Raw genomic sequence first — 15,975 nt, 5'->3', positions numbered from 1 at the left:
TAATTGAAAAAATTTTGCTTTAATAGAATTTTAATTTAAAATCTGATTATAATATAAAATATTGTTCAAAATTTGAAAATTGATATAAATTTAGATAAAAAATCCGTAGCAAAATGTAAATATTTTTAATAATTTGTTATTTTCCGTCAAAATAAAGTAATTTTTCTAAACAAAAAATTATTTAAATATCTTTTACAATAAGATTAAAACCTCTAACATGTTTTATGCTGTGCTATTTTTGCATGACTTTTTGTTTAGATCGCGTGTATCAGCAGTGGCCCATGTTGGCGCATTTATTATGTGCTAAAAACGTATGTTTTATAATAACTTTAAGGTTTAAAAATATATTATTAAAATAAAGGCAACATACAAAATACAATAATTAATAATTTTAAAAAACATAGAATATTATTAAAAAAACAAATGTGTGGAAATATGTAAAATATTAAATATAATTAAATATAAAACACACACACACACACACACACACACACACACACACACACACACACAAGTTATATATTTTTAAATGAATAACATAATTAAAACATATTCATATTAAATATAATATAAAATATTTTATGATAATATATAATATATCTGCTTATATATATTTGAAATATTATAAGAAGCCTGAATGACAAGTTCAATATGATTCTTCTGATCCAACCGTCGTGTCATGAAATGTGTTAAGGATAAAATTTATATGCATTCAAATTTTGTCTGCACACGTCTGGTTTTGCAATTTTCAAATAATCATTGATTATTATCGTATAACGTTTTCGAAACAAGTCACTGATTATTATCACCATAATGTTTATCCAAAATCAATGCAGAAGTTAATACGAGGGCGTTCAAATTTAAATTATAATTTAATTTGCATGCCCAAATAACAAAGCGTGCTTGAATGCGGTTCGCATCATTTAATATTCTGAAATGTGAAACTTTCTTGAAAAAATTGGCAGATTTGTTAATATAAAGTTCGATAGAAGCGAAATATGAACAAAGAAGTTCATCCAAACGTGGAACAACGCATAATAATTAAATTTCTTATCAAGGACGGAATAAAATATCTCGGAAATATGCACAAGAATGAAAAAAGAAGGAAAAAGCAATATGGCAAGAAAACGTTGTCAGATATAAGTATTTATAAATGGAGTGAGGCTTTAAAGAAGGGCGACAACGCGTCGAGAACGAACCGCATCCCTGGCGCCAAAGAATATCGATAACGGCAGAGAATGCTGACCGAATTGAAATTATTCATGCTGATCGGCACTATAGTATAGGATATTGCCTCAATTTTGAATATATATGCATACCTATTTTCGAGGATTTTATTCCTTTCTTGATAAAAAATTTTATATTATGCGTTGTTCCACGCTAGGATAAACTTCTTTCATCATATCTATCACTCCTGAATTTCGCGCTGACAAACCTATTAATTTTCTAAAAAAAGTACACATATATAAATTTCCAATCTATCTACTTATATATTTATCCGCAATAAGTCTAACTGCACTTTCAAAAAAATTCTATATTAGATATATATTATTATTTTAAGGATATCGCATTAATTGTATTAACTGCTAGACTTGGTATATGTAAGTTGGTATATATAAAAAATTGGGAGAAATCTGGGAAATATGCTACTTCTCTCATTTTTCTGTGATAATAACAAAATAAGATATATTCTATCAAGGGCGTAAAACAAAATTTTCTATTCATATTCATGCACTATGTATGAAACAAAAAAGATTTCGTTAGACTTAAATCTCGACTGAAATCTTAAAAGTTAAATATAATAGAAAATACTTTTGTATGATATATCAATGAAAATTTTAATTTTTACAAGTGTTATAATTATTTAAAAAATTTTTTATATATAAATTACCTGCACAAGTCCGTGGAAGATATCGTCCAAGATACCTGGTTCCTGATTCAAGGATCTGGTAGTAAGCTTCTTACGTCGTCTTTTGTGCATCGTCAGAAATCGGCCAGTATGCCTGGGTCTATATTGATCGATGTCCAAACTCTCCAGTAGAATTTGTTCCGCATCCGATAAACGTCTGAATGCTGCTTCCGCCGTAGCTGATCCATCACGGACTTCTGGTAACGTAGTCGATGTACCAGAATTACGAAATAAGCTGCTATCTATGAAATAGTGAGCGTTTTCAGAATGTCATAAGTGATAAATTATCTTTTTAATCTTAAAACGAAAAAAAATTCATAACTTTATTTACTAAAAATGTAAAATAATTTGGTAATATTTTAAGTTAGCAGTTACATATAAAATCATTTTAAGCAGAAAAATATTGTGACATTTGTTTTTCCTTGTATAAAATATCCTTGTATAAAATATAAAAAATATTAAAAGTAAATAAAGTATAAAAGTATAAAAGTAATATTTAACATATATTTAAAAATGAGATAATAAAAAATATTTAAATCGAAATATTTAAATAAAGATTATTAAGTAATATTTAAATAAAGGTTATTAATTACTGCTCTAGAATTATTTTATTCATAATAAAATTTAATGTCTTACATAGGACGTTGGCTATTAAATGAATTAAAAAATATATACTGATATAATTAAGCAAAGAAGGCTATTCAATCAAGGGTTAATGCCTAATAATATTTTTATATGAATTTATTAATTTCCAGTTCAAGCAAATTGCGTGTCGATTGCTTGTCAATTTAATTTGTACACAATATCTCAAGTAATCGATTGAGATAATAAGAAGCCAATTAGTCCAGTCGTTATTGAGATTTAATAATTACGTTTTTACTTAACTAAATGCTCGCGTAAAAATAATTTCACTTGCTACTAATGCGTGCACTTGGAAAAAGTTACTGTGTCTCTTGATTTTTTCTTTCGGAAAATCGAATCAATTATTATTTTTAGTATTATTATATATCACGCTGTTGATTATTATTTTAATAAAAAAAGAAGAGAAATGATAGTTATGTATCTTATTAAAAGAATAGCGAATAAAAAGAATGCCATTAGATATATATAAATGATGAGTAGATGAAATATTAGAGTGTGTTGGAATGAATGCATCTCGAGTAATTGCAAGAAAGAATAAAAAAGAATGAAAAAATAAAGATAATAAAAAGAGACTAATGTAGAAAAAAACAAGAAAGGAATATGTACAGAGAAAAAAAAAAGGAAAAAGAAAAAAATAGACAAAAAGCAGAGAAGATATAATGGACAAAAGAAAGAGAATAAAAGAGAAAATTGAAAAAATGATAAGAAAGGAAGAAAGAATTGTAGATACTTGCATACAACATACGTAATATCTTTATACAAATTTATACACGGAAAGATTAGCATATAATATTCTAATAAGTTTTATCAAAAATTAGCTGGTTTGTTACAACGGCTAATCTAATAACATATTTTATCATTGCTCAGCTAGCAATTTAATTTGTAACTATTATATGATTTATAGTAACTATTATATTTATTTGCTTTTTAACTATGCATTCTCCATTGGTTAATTTATGCTGTAAATTTAATAATATTATTTACATTTTATTATAGTCTTCATTTATATATGACAAAAATATCTTTAAGGATGTAATATTAACAGAAAATGCAAATTTTAGTTATTAATGATACATATTATTATTTTCTAACAATAACGGTAATTTTTATTATATTTGTTGCAAAAAATTATACGATGTACGAGCCGCTGTTTGTTAGCTACGTAGCATTTGCTTGGCAAACAAACTGGCAGCTTCACTGCCTTGAACGCACCCATCATGTCATTATCTTAATAATATTTTTATAATACAAATATCCAATATAAAAATAGGAATGATTAACTATTATATTGCTCTCTTATATCTCGAAGTACATAAAATAAAAAGTTAATTGTTTTTAATATTTACATCATGTTTTTTATCTACTTCTTACTTGAAAATAATTTAAACAGAGAAAGAAATTAATTATTTTGCAATCTCAATGCCGTAACTTTGTTGTATATAATGTAAGAATTATACACAAGTTATACAGAATATGATTATACAGAATATGACAGGGCATAAATAGAAATTTGACAATTTCAAATTTTCATCAGAAAAATTAATGACTAATATTAATAAGTGAATTATAAATATTTGCATTTTTTTACTTTAAATTATACATCGGCTATTATTCAGTCTGATGCTAAAGTGAAATACACACAGTCTCTTATTGATTTGTTATTAATAATTTGATTTTAATATTATCAATACTAAAGAACATTTTATGAATTTGCTTAATATTAAGCTAAGAATGAGTAAAGATACTAACCTGACCTATCCTAACTACGTTATAAAATAACACATATTAAGATTATCATAGTGTTTGCATTTCTAAATGTGAAATGTTATCTATAAAATGTATAAAATACCATGTTTCAAAATGTTTCTGCATAAAATATAACTTTTCTAGAATTTCTTGATAAAAAGAAATTTTTATTAAATTAATCGTGTAACATTAAATGAATCTTTTTGCAACTTTATACTTTAATTTAATTATTATAAAAAACTGGCTGATTAATGTAATTAAATTATTGGCGTTATTAAAATATTTTATTTTATTCAAACATTAATTGTATAACTCATAAAATGTATAACTCATAAAATAATGTATAACAATATGTATAACTCATAAAATAATTATTATCATATTCTGAAATTTATAAAAGAAAAAAAGTAGAGAAAAAACTCACCGGAAATACACACAAACACCGCATTCTGTTCCTCGCTGTCCACCGTTACCTCGCCAGTCCGCCTCTAAAATAATTTAAATAAATTTTATATTAATTTTATATTAATTATTATTTTCATTAGAGCTGTTTTCATTTAACTTACAATTAGCATCATTGTCACAGTAAATAATTAATTAGTGTAAGAGATTTTCACATAAAAAAAGGAATGCCTTTTTTTAGTAAAAAAAAAGAAGTTAATATAAGAATAATTTGTTATTTACATGTGTAATAGGTCAACAAAGACGTAATAATTAATACTCTAGAAAAAAATTTGTTCATTAAAAAATTATGACTCAACTAAATAAAACAGAAAATATCAGAACTTTAATTGTAATAGAAACGGAATTCTGATTCAATTGATCTGTCTACGTAATGAGATTACAATTAAAATTCTAATATGTTTAATAGGAAGAAATTAATCATAAGTCTAGTTATTTTTAGAAGAATTTTGATTCATTCATTTTTTAACAAATATACTAATCAAATATACCAGATTTTTAATATATATGCAACTTTTTTTTAATGTAAAAATGCGTTTTTGATATGCGCAAGAAATATCTATAATATATATTCTAATCATATCTTTATAACACACTTTCTGACACTTACTGATTGGTAACAGTTCTTTCTTCGCTTCTTGAATATGAAATAATGTTCTAGATAGATGTATAGTATTAACTATATATAACTTTTATGTATAACAATAATAACATGTTGTATAATGTTTATTAAAGTGCTAAAGAGAAATCTAGCCAAATATTTTTGGTCGAATTTCAAAAATTAGAATGATGCAGTGAAAAATAAATATAGATGCAACTGCATTGACCTAATGCAATAATGCTTTTTATTTATAATGCATTTTATTTACAATTACGTAATTACAAGCATCGTAAAATGATTATCATATTAGTCTTTTAATAAATAGAAAAAAAATATTTCTGTATTTCCTTGCCACAGCGCATCCATTGCATTACCGTTTCGTCATATCTTCACCGTATATACATATCGCATACTTTGAAATACATGTCACATATTTCGAAATACATACTGAATAATTCGGAAAATGTATAGTTGTTCATTGTAATCATAAAAAAATGCAATCGCAACAAAAACACTAAAATGTGTAATATTATAATTGAACAAATGAAAAAATCTAACAGAAATCACATAAATAAAAATCTAGAACTACCATTATCGATTATCGTAATCGTCTAAAAACAAAGTAATTAAAAATAAGAAGTTAATCGTTTAAATTTACTAAAAGTTTTCAAATCAAATACAAATTATTTTCAAATTTATTGCTTGCGAAGTTAAAAAGTTATCCAAAACATACAAAATTATACAAGAATAAAATATATTCAAAAAATAAATTGTGTTGTACTGACTTTAGTATTAAAATGTTTCTGTAATTTATTTCTTTTAAGATAGCTTAGCCCTAAATTTATTGCGAAAAATTCTAAAAGAAAAAAATCTGTTAGTAAATATAATAGTATATAATAGGACTAAGATTATGAAGGGATTTTTATAACTTTTTTCAAAAATACATTTTTAGAATTTGATATAAATTCACTTTTAAATAAGTTTTATGTTGATTACAAAAACATTCTGAAAAAACAGTAATTAGAATATTAAATTATTTTAAAAACATGAATACATTATCATATTTAAAATCATAAAAGTCGTGTTTAAAATATTTTTATATTTATCATTTTATTGATGTATGCTTATAGAAATATAAAAATATTCTTTTTTTAAAAATGTTTTAATCCCTTCAGATGCGTAATAGTATTCATATAAAAAATACATTTATTTAAAAAAATAAGATTTTTAATTATAATTATATTACATATTTATAAAAGATCATCAAAATGACATTGAAGTATGTTTCTTTGTTAGTATTGATTTACATTATAATATAATATATTAATATATACACAATTCACACAATGAAAGGACTGACGGCCATTTTAAAGTACTTATGTAGTTGCAGTACACGTAACTGTATACAAAATTATGCTACTGTCAATTTATTTCGATCTATTTATTTTTTTGCATTATTTTGATATTTCGCCAAAAATATTTGAATTTCTCGGTTGGATTTTAATTAATATATTGTTATACGTAGAAATTATTTATAATGTATAATGTATAATGTATAATGTTAAATAACTATTTTCAGTACAATAACTTACTTCATATTAAGAAATAAATATTACAAAAAAATTTAAGTAGTTGCCAAACAGCAAATTATAAACTGACTACAGATAAAATGTTTATATAACGACTTTTACACCTCATTTTTTAAAAGTGCGAAAAACAATACATCAACATAAAAGAGTGACGAGCAATTGAAGTCAAATTTATCATAAGTATATGAATTTGGCGTTAATTGCTCTTTAATTTTCCTTAGAAACTCTAAAAATATAAAAGATTATAAAATAATTAAAAAATTAAAAAATATGAAAGATTATTCGTTTAAAATATCTCTTATATTTTTTTTAACGATACTTAATCAAAATGACACATGTCGACTTTGCTTATAGTAAATTGAACACTCATAAAAAAACCGTGTTTCAATTTATCTTCATTTTCTTAAATGGAATAGTGTGAATTTTTAAATATATTTCCTTATACTATGTCTAGATATAATATGTTCTTCATATATTCTTCATAGTTATTCTACATATAAATGTATTAAAGTTATAAAAAATAAATAGTTTACAAGATATTTTATGCTTTATTCTAGTATACATTTTAACATAAAATATAAAATAATTCAAAACTTATTAATTTTTCGATAATCCTTAATACTTTTATGCACAGAATAATGAGATCAATTGATTTAAAGAAAACATATAGTTGCTTTTCAAAAAGATGTAATTGCATGTTGCACAAATTTTCATTTAAAATAAAATTGTTAAAATTTATTTAAATAATAACTCAAAGTCTATTATTTTTCAAAATTATAACAAACATTCTTTTATTGAAGATATTTTGTTTTTCCACATACTAAAAACAGCTCAAGTAACAATATATTTCATGAACAACTACTGAAAATCACATTTTATTACATTTTAAATTCATTTTTTTTTTATAAAATATTTCACAAAATTGTAATAAAATAAATATGTTATTTTATCGAAGAAATAAATTTACCATTAAAAATATTTATAAAAATAATTTAAAACTTTCGTTTAAACTATTACATGTAGAGCTGTTTAAATAAAATAACTTTAATTTAAAAAATTATTTAAAAAATAATAGAAAATAAACACTTAAACCAAATACAGTGTACCTATATATAATATAAGTACATACATATGTCAATAAATTGTTTAAGGAATGTATTCATTAGAAAGATTAGACAAAGAGAACAGTCGTTGCACTTCCTTCAATTGTTTCTATATATTGCGTGAAACACAATAACAGAAAGCAATAGCGTAACAAGTCGGCGGTCAATATTCGTGAATTATATTCTTGATTATGCCTGTGTCTATGTCTATATTTACGTATGCGAATACATACGAATTGTAGATAAGAATTATGTATGTATCAGAATCGTGTCTCGTGCCAAGTGTACACGCGGCAGCGGCAAGACAGATCGGGTATACGCGAGCCGCTTAGTTGAGCCGAAGTACGATTATCGGATCTCAATAATTGCTGGACCAGTTAAGTTATAATAGTCTCAATCAATAGCTGGAGGCCCTATTGCATAAGAAGAGTCTTTAGTTTTGCTCTCTATGGAGTACGAACAAAGATATTACAACGTAACGATATTATAATCGCAAAATCTAAATCTGTAAAAATGTACGTATAATGAAACGTCACCATCTTCGCCGTGATATCCTTATTTCTGCATGTTTTGCCGTAAAAGTGCGCTAACGAAACGCTCGAAGCTATAATATGCGTGAATCTTTGCAATGGATGAAATTAAATGTATGAGAGGTTTAGGATATAAATTCATATAAATAATTTGATAAAAAATATGTATTATGTTCGCTATACTAAAAATATTCAATATACTCGCAATATAGAAGAATATTTGTAATTATTTTTTATTATACATGTTCCATATTTTTTCACATCATTTTTACATCAAAATCGAAAAATATATAAGATATAAAAAAATATTTTAGATGAAAATTATATGGCCTGACAAAGCATAAATAAGATCATAAATTTAAAAAAAAAATCTTTATCTTTCATATTTTTCAAGATATTTCGATGTAAAAGTTAAAATGGGATTATATTTATATAATCCTTTATATTATAGCATATTATAATAAAAAAGTTATATAAGGAAAAAAAATATCTCAAAATATTATATATTCTTCTTGAGATACTTAGCTTTATATTCATGTTATCATCAGGGACGTGACTAGCAAGTATATGCGATGCGTGCATGGCACGCAATGCGGCCAAAACTGACAATGAGATTTATTGCATTATATTTGGACGTACTACAAATGCGATGAAATCGCAATTTCATAAATGTAATAAAGTAGTAAAATAACGTCTATAAATATAATATAGTGACGTCTATTTTGATCTAGACGTCATAAATGCCGTCTTTTAACGTCATTCTGCTACTTGAGTTGGCAGAAATAGTTTATTAAAACTATTTCCTTCTATTTTATATATTAAGATATATCATGCACAATTTATTTTTTGTTAATTGAAGATTCCTAATTACAAATAACTATATATATGCACACTTTTAGAACGGCTAACTCTTTTTACATCTGTGGTTATCATGTAGAACTATATTAGATACTTTATTAAATATAATATTTTTAATATCAAAACGTGATAGTAAAACAATTATATTATAGTATATAAATTTTATTTTACTTGATTTTGTAATATTATTACTTTTATAGAGAAAGATAACTTTAAATAACAATATTGTAACATTTTATTATCGTTAATGATAAATAATATTAAATAATCATAAAATAATGATAGATATTGAAATGAAAATTAGTACAATCAGTGAGATATGAATATTTGATTATAGTTAATTCACTGCTTTTTTTAGTTTCACATCATAGCAAAAACTTAGTCCTCCTTCTTTTCTTTATTTCTCGTTTATCTCACTCAGCGAAATAATGCAAGAGAAATGCTTTTTTTGCGAATACTTAACTTGAACATATTTAATTTGATAAATTAAGATACTTCTTCGCACTGCATATCATGTGTATCACAAACATAACAGAACAAATACATTTCTACAAAAATAATCACTTCACTGCTATTAAAATATTTAAACTTATAGATTAATTGTAACACATTGCTGAATCTTTTGCAAATTTGCGCAACATTAAAAAAAATAATACATCAAAGCGCTTTATTCGTAAGCAATTTATAACAAAAGCAATAAGACAAGATTACTAAAAGTGCAGCGTAGTAATCAGAACGCGCGCGTAAAAAATACTTTACCATAATAAATCTAATTTTGCTTAATAATAATGTTCGAAAGTTTTGATTCACTTTGGAGTCTTTTTCAGCAAAAAATAATCCTAATAATAATAATAATAATTTAAATATTAAAAATGGTTTCTTTGTACTGATTACTTTCAATAATTTAAATGTTCAAGCTATCTATTTTGATGAGGGCTATCTTTCTTTTTGATAATATAAGAGATATCAAAAGATGTTAAAGGTGTCAAAGGTGTCAGAGGTGTCTATTTTGATATGGGCTAGACGCCAGAGGCATCGTTTCTAATATAGACTAGTTACATTTAGTAACTATATAAATGCCAGAGACATCTAATCTAATGTTTCTTTTAATATTTAATGCGAGAAATGTTTTATAGTTTAATTTTATTGTCATTACAGTTAGTCTCAATATATAAAAACATTCAGTTATCAATGTCTAACAACAGATTAATATTCAGATCTAAAACATTCTGAAGTTCGAATAACATAATTAAAAAAAAGATAGATATTTAATGGCTTATATAAGTTGCAATTGTGATGCGACAAGCCTTATAATCATATATGTGATATATGATTGCAGCTTTCTAAAATGGTGTCATTTGATAGAACAATTTGATAAATGGAATCATATTTAACACAAAAAAATTAAGAAACGATTATCTTCGTTTTTGTGCTCGACAAAAAGTTGAACGGTGTAATTGAAACTTTTATAATAATATAAATTTCATATCTTCGATTATGCTCAATAAAATCGTAGAAAATTATGATTTACTTGAAATAATACCTCTTTACCAACATTTATCTCTAATTTAGATTTTGATTAGGTTCGGTTGAATTAGATTAGATTAAGAAATCTTTTTTGGATAAAAATACAGAGTAGAAATGGAAGAGTTGAAATCTTTTTTTCGCCAATATATTTACTTTATAACACATATACAAATAATATAGAATTTATATTTGTGATAAAACTCAATTTTTTATATTTGAATAAATTTTTAATAAATATTAAAACGGTTAAAGCTTTTGCAATATTATAATTTTGATAATACGTTAATGGCAAAATCATTCAGGCTTTGTATATCAGCATATTTATTTTGTAATAAAATTAATTAAATTCTATATAATTTTAATTTTATTCGAAATACTAAAAATTAAATCATTTTATCAAAAATTTTATCAAAAAAATAAGATATCGGAAAATAAATGTATGCTTCTTTATTGCAATTACATTTATAGTAATTTTAATATAATCGTGCAGAAGTCGATACGTTTATCGATGAAATCGATTTGTTTGCTAAATGATTAGTCGTGTGCAGTGCGACGTTATTGAACTTAACATATGTCACGGTGCAATGTAGATATAATATGTATGTATTATCGTAAAATTAAAAGTTCTTTTATGTTAGAAAGAGACAACTTTAGTAATTCTTAATTACAGAATATTAAAGAGCTATTATTTTTGTTATAATTTTTATTTTATTAAAAATATTATCACTTGATTCTAGAATATCAAGTAGTTAAATTAGAAATCAATACAATTTTGTCTAGAGTACTATTGATTCGGCGAAATAGAGATTAATAAGATACATGCCACGCAGGGTGAACGGACAGACGTTAAAATCGACAAGCGACCTAACCGAGCGTGAACATGACTTTATCAGATATTCTCATGCAATCTGAAGCAATTATGTTCTATTCGGATCACATTTATCTAGATTTTTCTTTTTATATTTATGTTTCTATGAAATTTTTATGTGTATGGACGCGTGCATGAGTAAAATAAATATATGGATAATAGTTTATTTCGGTCGGTCTACGTTATTATTTTTAATTTCTGTTTATCCAACCACATAACATAACATGATGCTACATAAATTTTTCATATAACAATTTTTCATGCTTCTATGTTTGCTTACAAGATAAGTTTATGATAGAGGCTATTTAAATTAGTATATAATTTAGATTACATTAGACAACAAATAAATCTTAATCTCTAAAATATACCATTTGATATCAATAATGATTAATATTACATTATATATTTTAGAGATTAAGCATTTGATATCGATTATATGTAGCTACATTCTCGCAAAATGATAAACTTGTGAAATAGAAATTTGGTTTGTATATTAAAAATATTTAAAAAATTAATAAAATTATTTTTTCAAAATGATTAAAAAGAAACCCAAAACTAATAGAAATAAAGAGGATTTGAATTGGAATTTGAGAAATTAAAATATTATAAATAACAATCTATATCATTTCAATCTTTTATTTTTACTACATATCTTCAAATACACATAATAAAAATATTATAAAATTCGTATATATGTATATACTTGATAGATAAAATAAAAAGAAAAGGTAAATAGAAATATATTCATAAAAATTTTACAAATATAATATGTAAATTATATTAATCTAATTTCAATTGTAATATAGATATAATTTCAATTGTAATATAAATATGGGAACTTATTCTAAATTTTCTAAATGTTTTCAGACAACATTAGGTTCAAAAGAACATAAAACATCTTAAAAATATAAGACAATTAAGACATCTTTTCGATATCATATCAGAAATTTCGATATCATAGGTGTGTTTGTCTTATATCCCCATTTTGCACATGTGTCTCTGGATTACAACTAGAGTTATTGATTATAAAGAGATTTTATTCCCCGTATTCACATGAACCATTTTGTATGAAAATTAAGTGTACGAAATATTTCAATCTTCATTTTGAAAATATTATACATATAACATATTGTACATATAAAAATAATATTATTAATATATGTAACATCGATATTATATATTAACTATACATATACGTGCATATAGATATATGTAGGTATACATGTGTGTGGTTAAAACATATGTACGTACATATAATAAATAGTTACATCTTATACATGCGTGTTCTAAAAAATTCAATGTGAAAAATATTGTATTTCGAATTTTATTTAAATCTATTGCAAAACAAATTTTTTTCGCCCTTTTATATCTTTATTAGTTACTGAATGTTTATTTGTAAATAAATTTCTATATAAATAAAAAAATCTTATAAAGGTAAAAAATGTACATCAAACATATTAAAAAATATCATTCAAAAGTATTTAAGTAATAAAAATTCAAATTCAAATTTTTATGATTTACTTTGATTTTAAATCCGTTTTATACAACTTATAATTTGCATAAAATTATGATAAAAGCAAGCAGATTAAAAAAATAAAATTCTATTAATTAAATATATGTATAGTATATTCACAAGTTTTTTTTTAAGTTCGTCTCAATAATACTTGGCTAATTAGACTGATTTCATCAGAGCAATTAAATTAATTAAGCAATTTATTTAATAATTTAATACACTTTTAAATGTTTTTTTATATATATAGCATATATTTTTTTCCTTTATAAGGTTTTTTAGGAAAGTTTAAAAAATTTTTATGGAAGTTTTAAAAAACTTAATATTTTTAGTTCAAATATTATCTATATTTATTTTGTAAAAAATATGTACGTATTTCATGACTATAATTACATTTCGTGACTTCTAAATCGTTTATTAATGTTTATTTCACGATTTTATTAGTATTATATTAGTACAAGATATCTATATGTTTCCGCTATTGAAAAAATGCATTAACAACTTTTATATCAATAAATACCTTTAATTCTATTATATGATTTCATTTTGATTTCAGTTCAAACAAACGATAGGCCACGAGCGTATTTCACTTCTATTGTGACTTCATAATCAACTTCATCTTTTTAAATGTTTTGTCAATTATATGTATATATGTATTTGAGCGTACGTGTGCGCATGTTTGTATTCTCTCTCTCTCTCTCTCTCTCTCTCTCTCTCTCCCCCCCCTATCCTCCTCTCGCCTTTCTTTTACTCTTTGTTGATCTGTTTCGTTTGCATCAGATCGGAAATTACTACGCGTATATACTATACGTATCAAAGTACTACTATTGCATATTTTTAATAATATTGTATATAGACATTATGAAAAATTCACAGCGAGCAACGTTATGAATGTACGTGTGCATATGTGTGACTGAACTGAAAATAAAAAGATATTTCTTTTTGCGTAATAAATCGAGATTTTCAAAATTAACTGCGAAATCAATTTTATTTTCACTGATCATAATTGAGAACTTAAATCGACATCATATTAAAAATGTTCTTAAATTTTTAATACTATTTAGTTTTCAATATTTGTATTTGAAGATTGAAATTAATAGCATAAATTTCCCTTCAAAATCAAATAACTTTTGTCTGAAATATTTTTTTTAATGCCTTCATTTTTAGATATTTGAAGTAAGCATTTAAAATGAATCATCTTATGTGTATGTATCTTTATTTTCAATTCTTTTTAAATAAAAATATTAAGAATATTAATAATAAAATAATATTAATAATAAAAATTTTAAGAATATATAACATAAGAAACATTCTAAATTAAATTTGTAATTATAATTGATAAATATTCGGCAATTATATAGTTATCCTGTAATGTTTATTTTCTTGTTAATTCGTTAGCATAAAAAAACAATAAGATTACTTCAAATATTTTTGGATATAAAGAAATGAATAAAATGCAACTAATAATATTTCGGGTATCTATAACATATAGCGATAAATAATATCTGGTTTATAAATATATTTCAGGGCATACTCAAATTATAGTGAGTGTTTAATGCTATCCAGGATTAATGATGTGAATATAATTATAGTATTGAATGATTAAAAGGTTTTTTTTAAGCATTAGTTTGCTTACCTTTTACATAAGAAGCATTTATTTACCATCAGTCTTTTTGCTTCTCACGCATGGAATGCTTTGCATGTATTATTAATAAATATTTAAATAAATTACCATTTACATTAAATTGCATTAAATTGCATATGAAAGTTTTCATGAATTTTACAATATATCCATAGTAATGCCTGCATTTAATACGCAGGTTTTGTATGTTGCAAATTTTACTAATTAAATTGCAAAAATCTTTTCTTTTACATATCTTTGGATAAGAAAATCGAATGATGCAAGATCGGCTGATCTTATGGTCATTTTTGTGTTCAACTTCCTAATCCAATTTATCTATTTGGAAACAATCTGTATAGGAATAGTTTTTATAGTCACGCAATTTCTATGAGCTATCAGAAACATCGATCTGTATATAACAATATGTAAATAAATATTTTTGAAAAAAAATGGCAAGTTGTTTTAAAGAAAATTCAGTTAAAATTATTCGTTTTAAAGTCGATCACATGATTATCTATAATTCTAGTCGAAATATAAATGATGATAAAAGAAATATTACATAAACAAAATAAAAAAAAAATGAAAGAAAAAATTCGTCACTAGGAGAATCTGCAACTTCGAAACTGCAACTTAATTTTAGACAAATATACCAATTAATTTTTCATATTTTTTAAAATTATTCAATGTTTAAGCACACTCAGCAAAATATGTATCAATTTTTTATGGCAGATTTGTCTATAAAAATTCAGCGAAAGGAAAAATAACATTCATTATGTGATTCTTTTATAAGGCAAAATTTAATTATAACAATAAATTCATCGAAGCATTCGTAAGCTGGGATCATAAAAGTTTTGGAAATATTCGATATATTGTGCGTGCGAGACACATTGGAGCTCGAGAAGCACATATTTTATTTATTATTTTTATTATTATAAGAAATAAGTATTTTAACAATTTCAAATATTATTTTTTAAACATCTTTATATATAAAATCTATCATAACATCAAT

At 23.9% G+C, this 15,975-nt stretch overlaps 1 protein-coding gene across 6 annotated transcripts in view; it reads right to left on the bottom strand.

Annotated features, from left to right (window-relative positions):
• LOC108684163 overlaps positions 1-15,975 on the bottom strand; it is a 48,157-nt gene that overhangs the window by 12,612 nt on the left and 19,570 nt on the right. For all 6 annotated transcript variants that reach the window (XM_018188299.1, XM_018188298.1, XM_018188296.1 and 3 more), the window contains exons 2-3: positions 4,722-4,785; positions 1,892-2,151 (exon numbers count right to left, since the gene is read on the bottom strand). In XM_018188299.1, the coding sequence (XP_018043788.1) occupies positions 1,892-2,151; positions 4,722-4,785 (324 nt within the window). The remainder of the gene's footprint in view (positions 1-1,891; positions 2,152-4,721; positions 4,786-15,975) is intronic.

Source organism: Atta colombica, unplaced genomic scaffold (genome assembly GCF_001594045.1).
Source record: "Atta colombica isolate Treedump-2 unplaced genomic scaffold, Acol1.0 scaffold126, whole genome shotgun sequence".
Classification (NCBI taxonomy): Eukaryota; Metazoa; Arthropoda; class Insecta; order Hymenoptera; family Formicidae; genus Atta; species Atta colombica.
The sequence above is the reverse complement of the archived record's forward strand: the minus strand, read 5'-3'. Positions and strand labels throughout refer to the sequence as shown.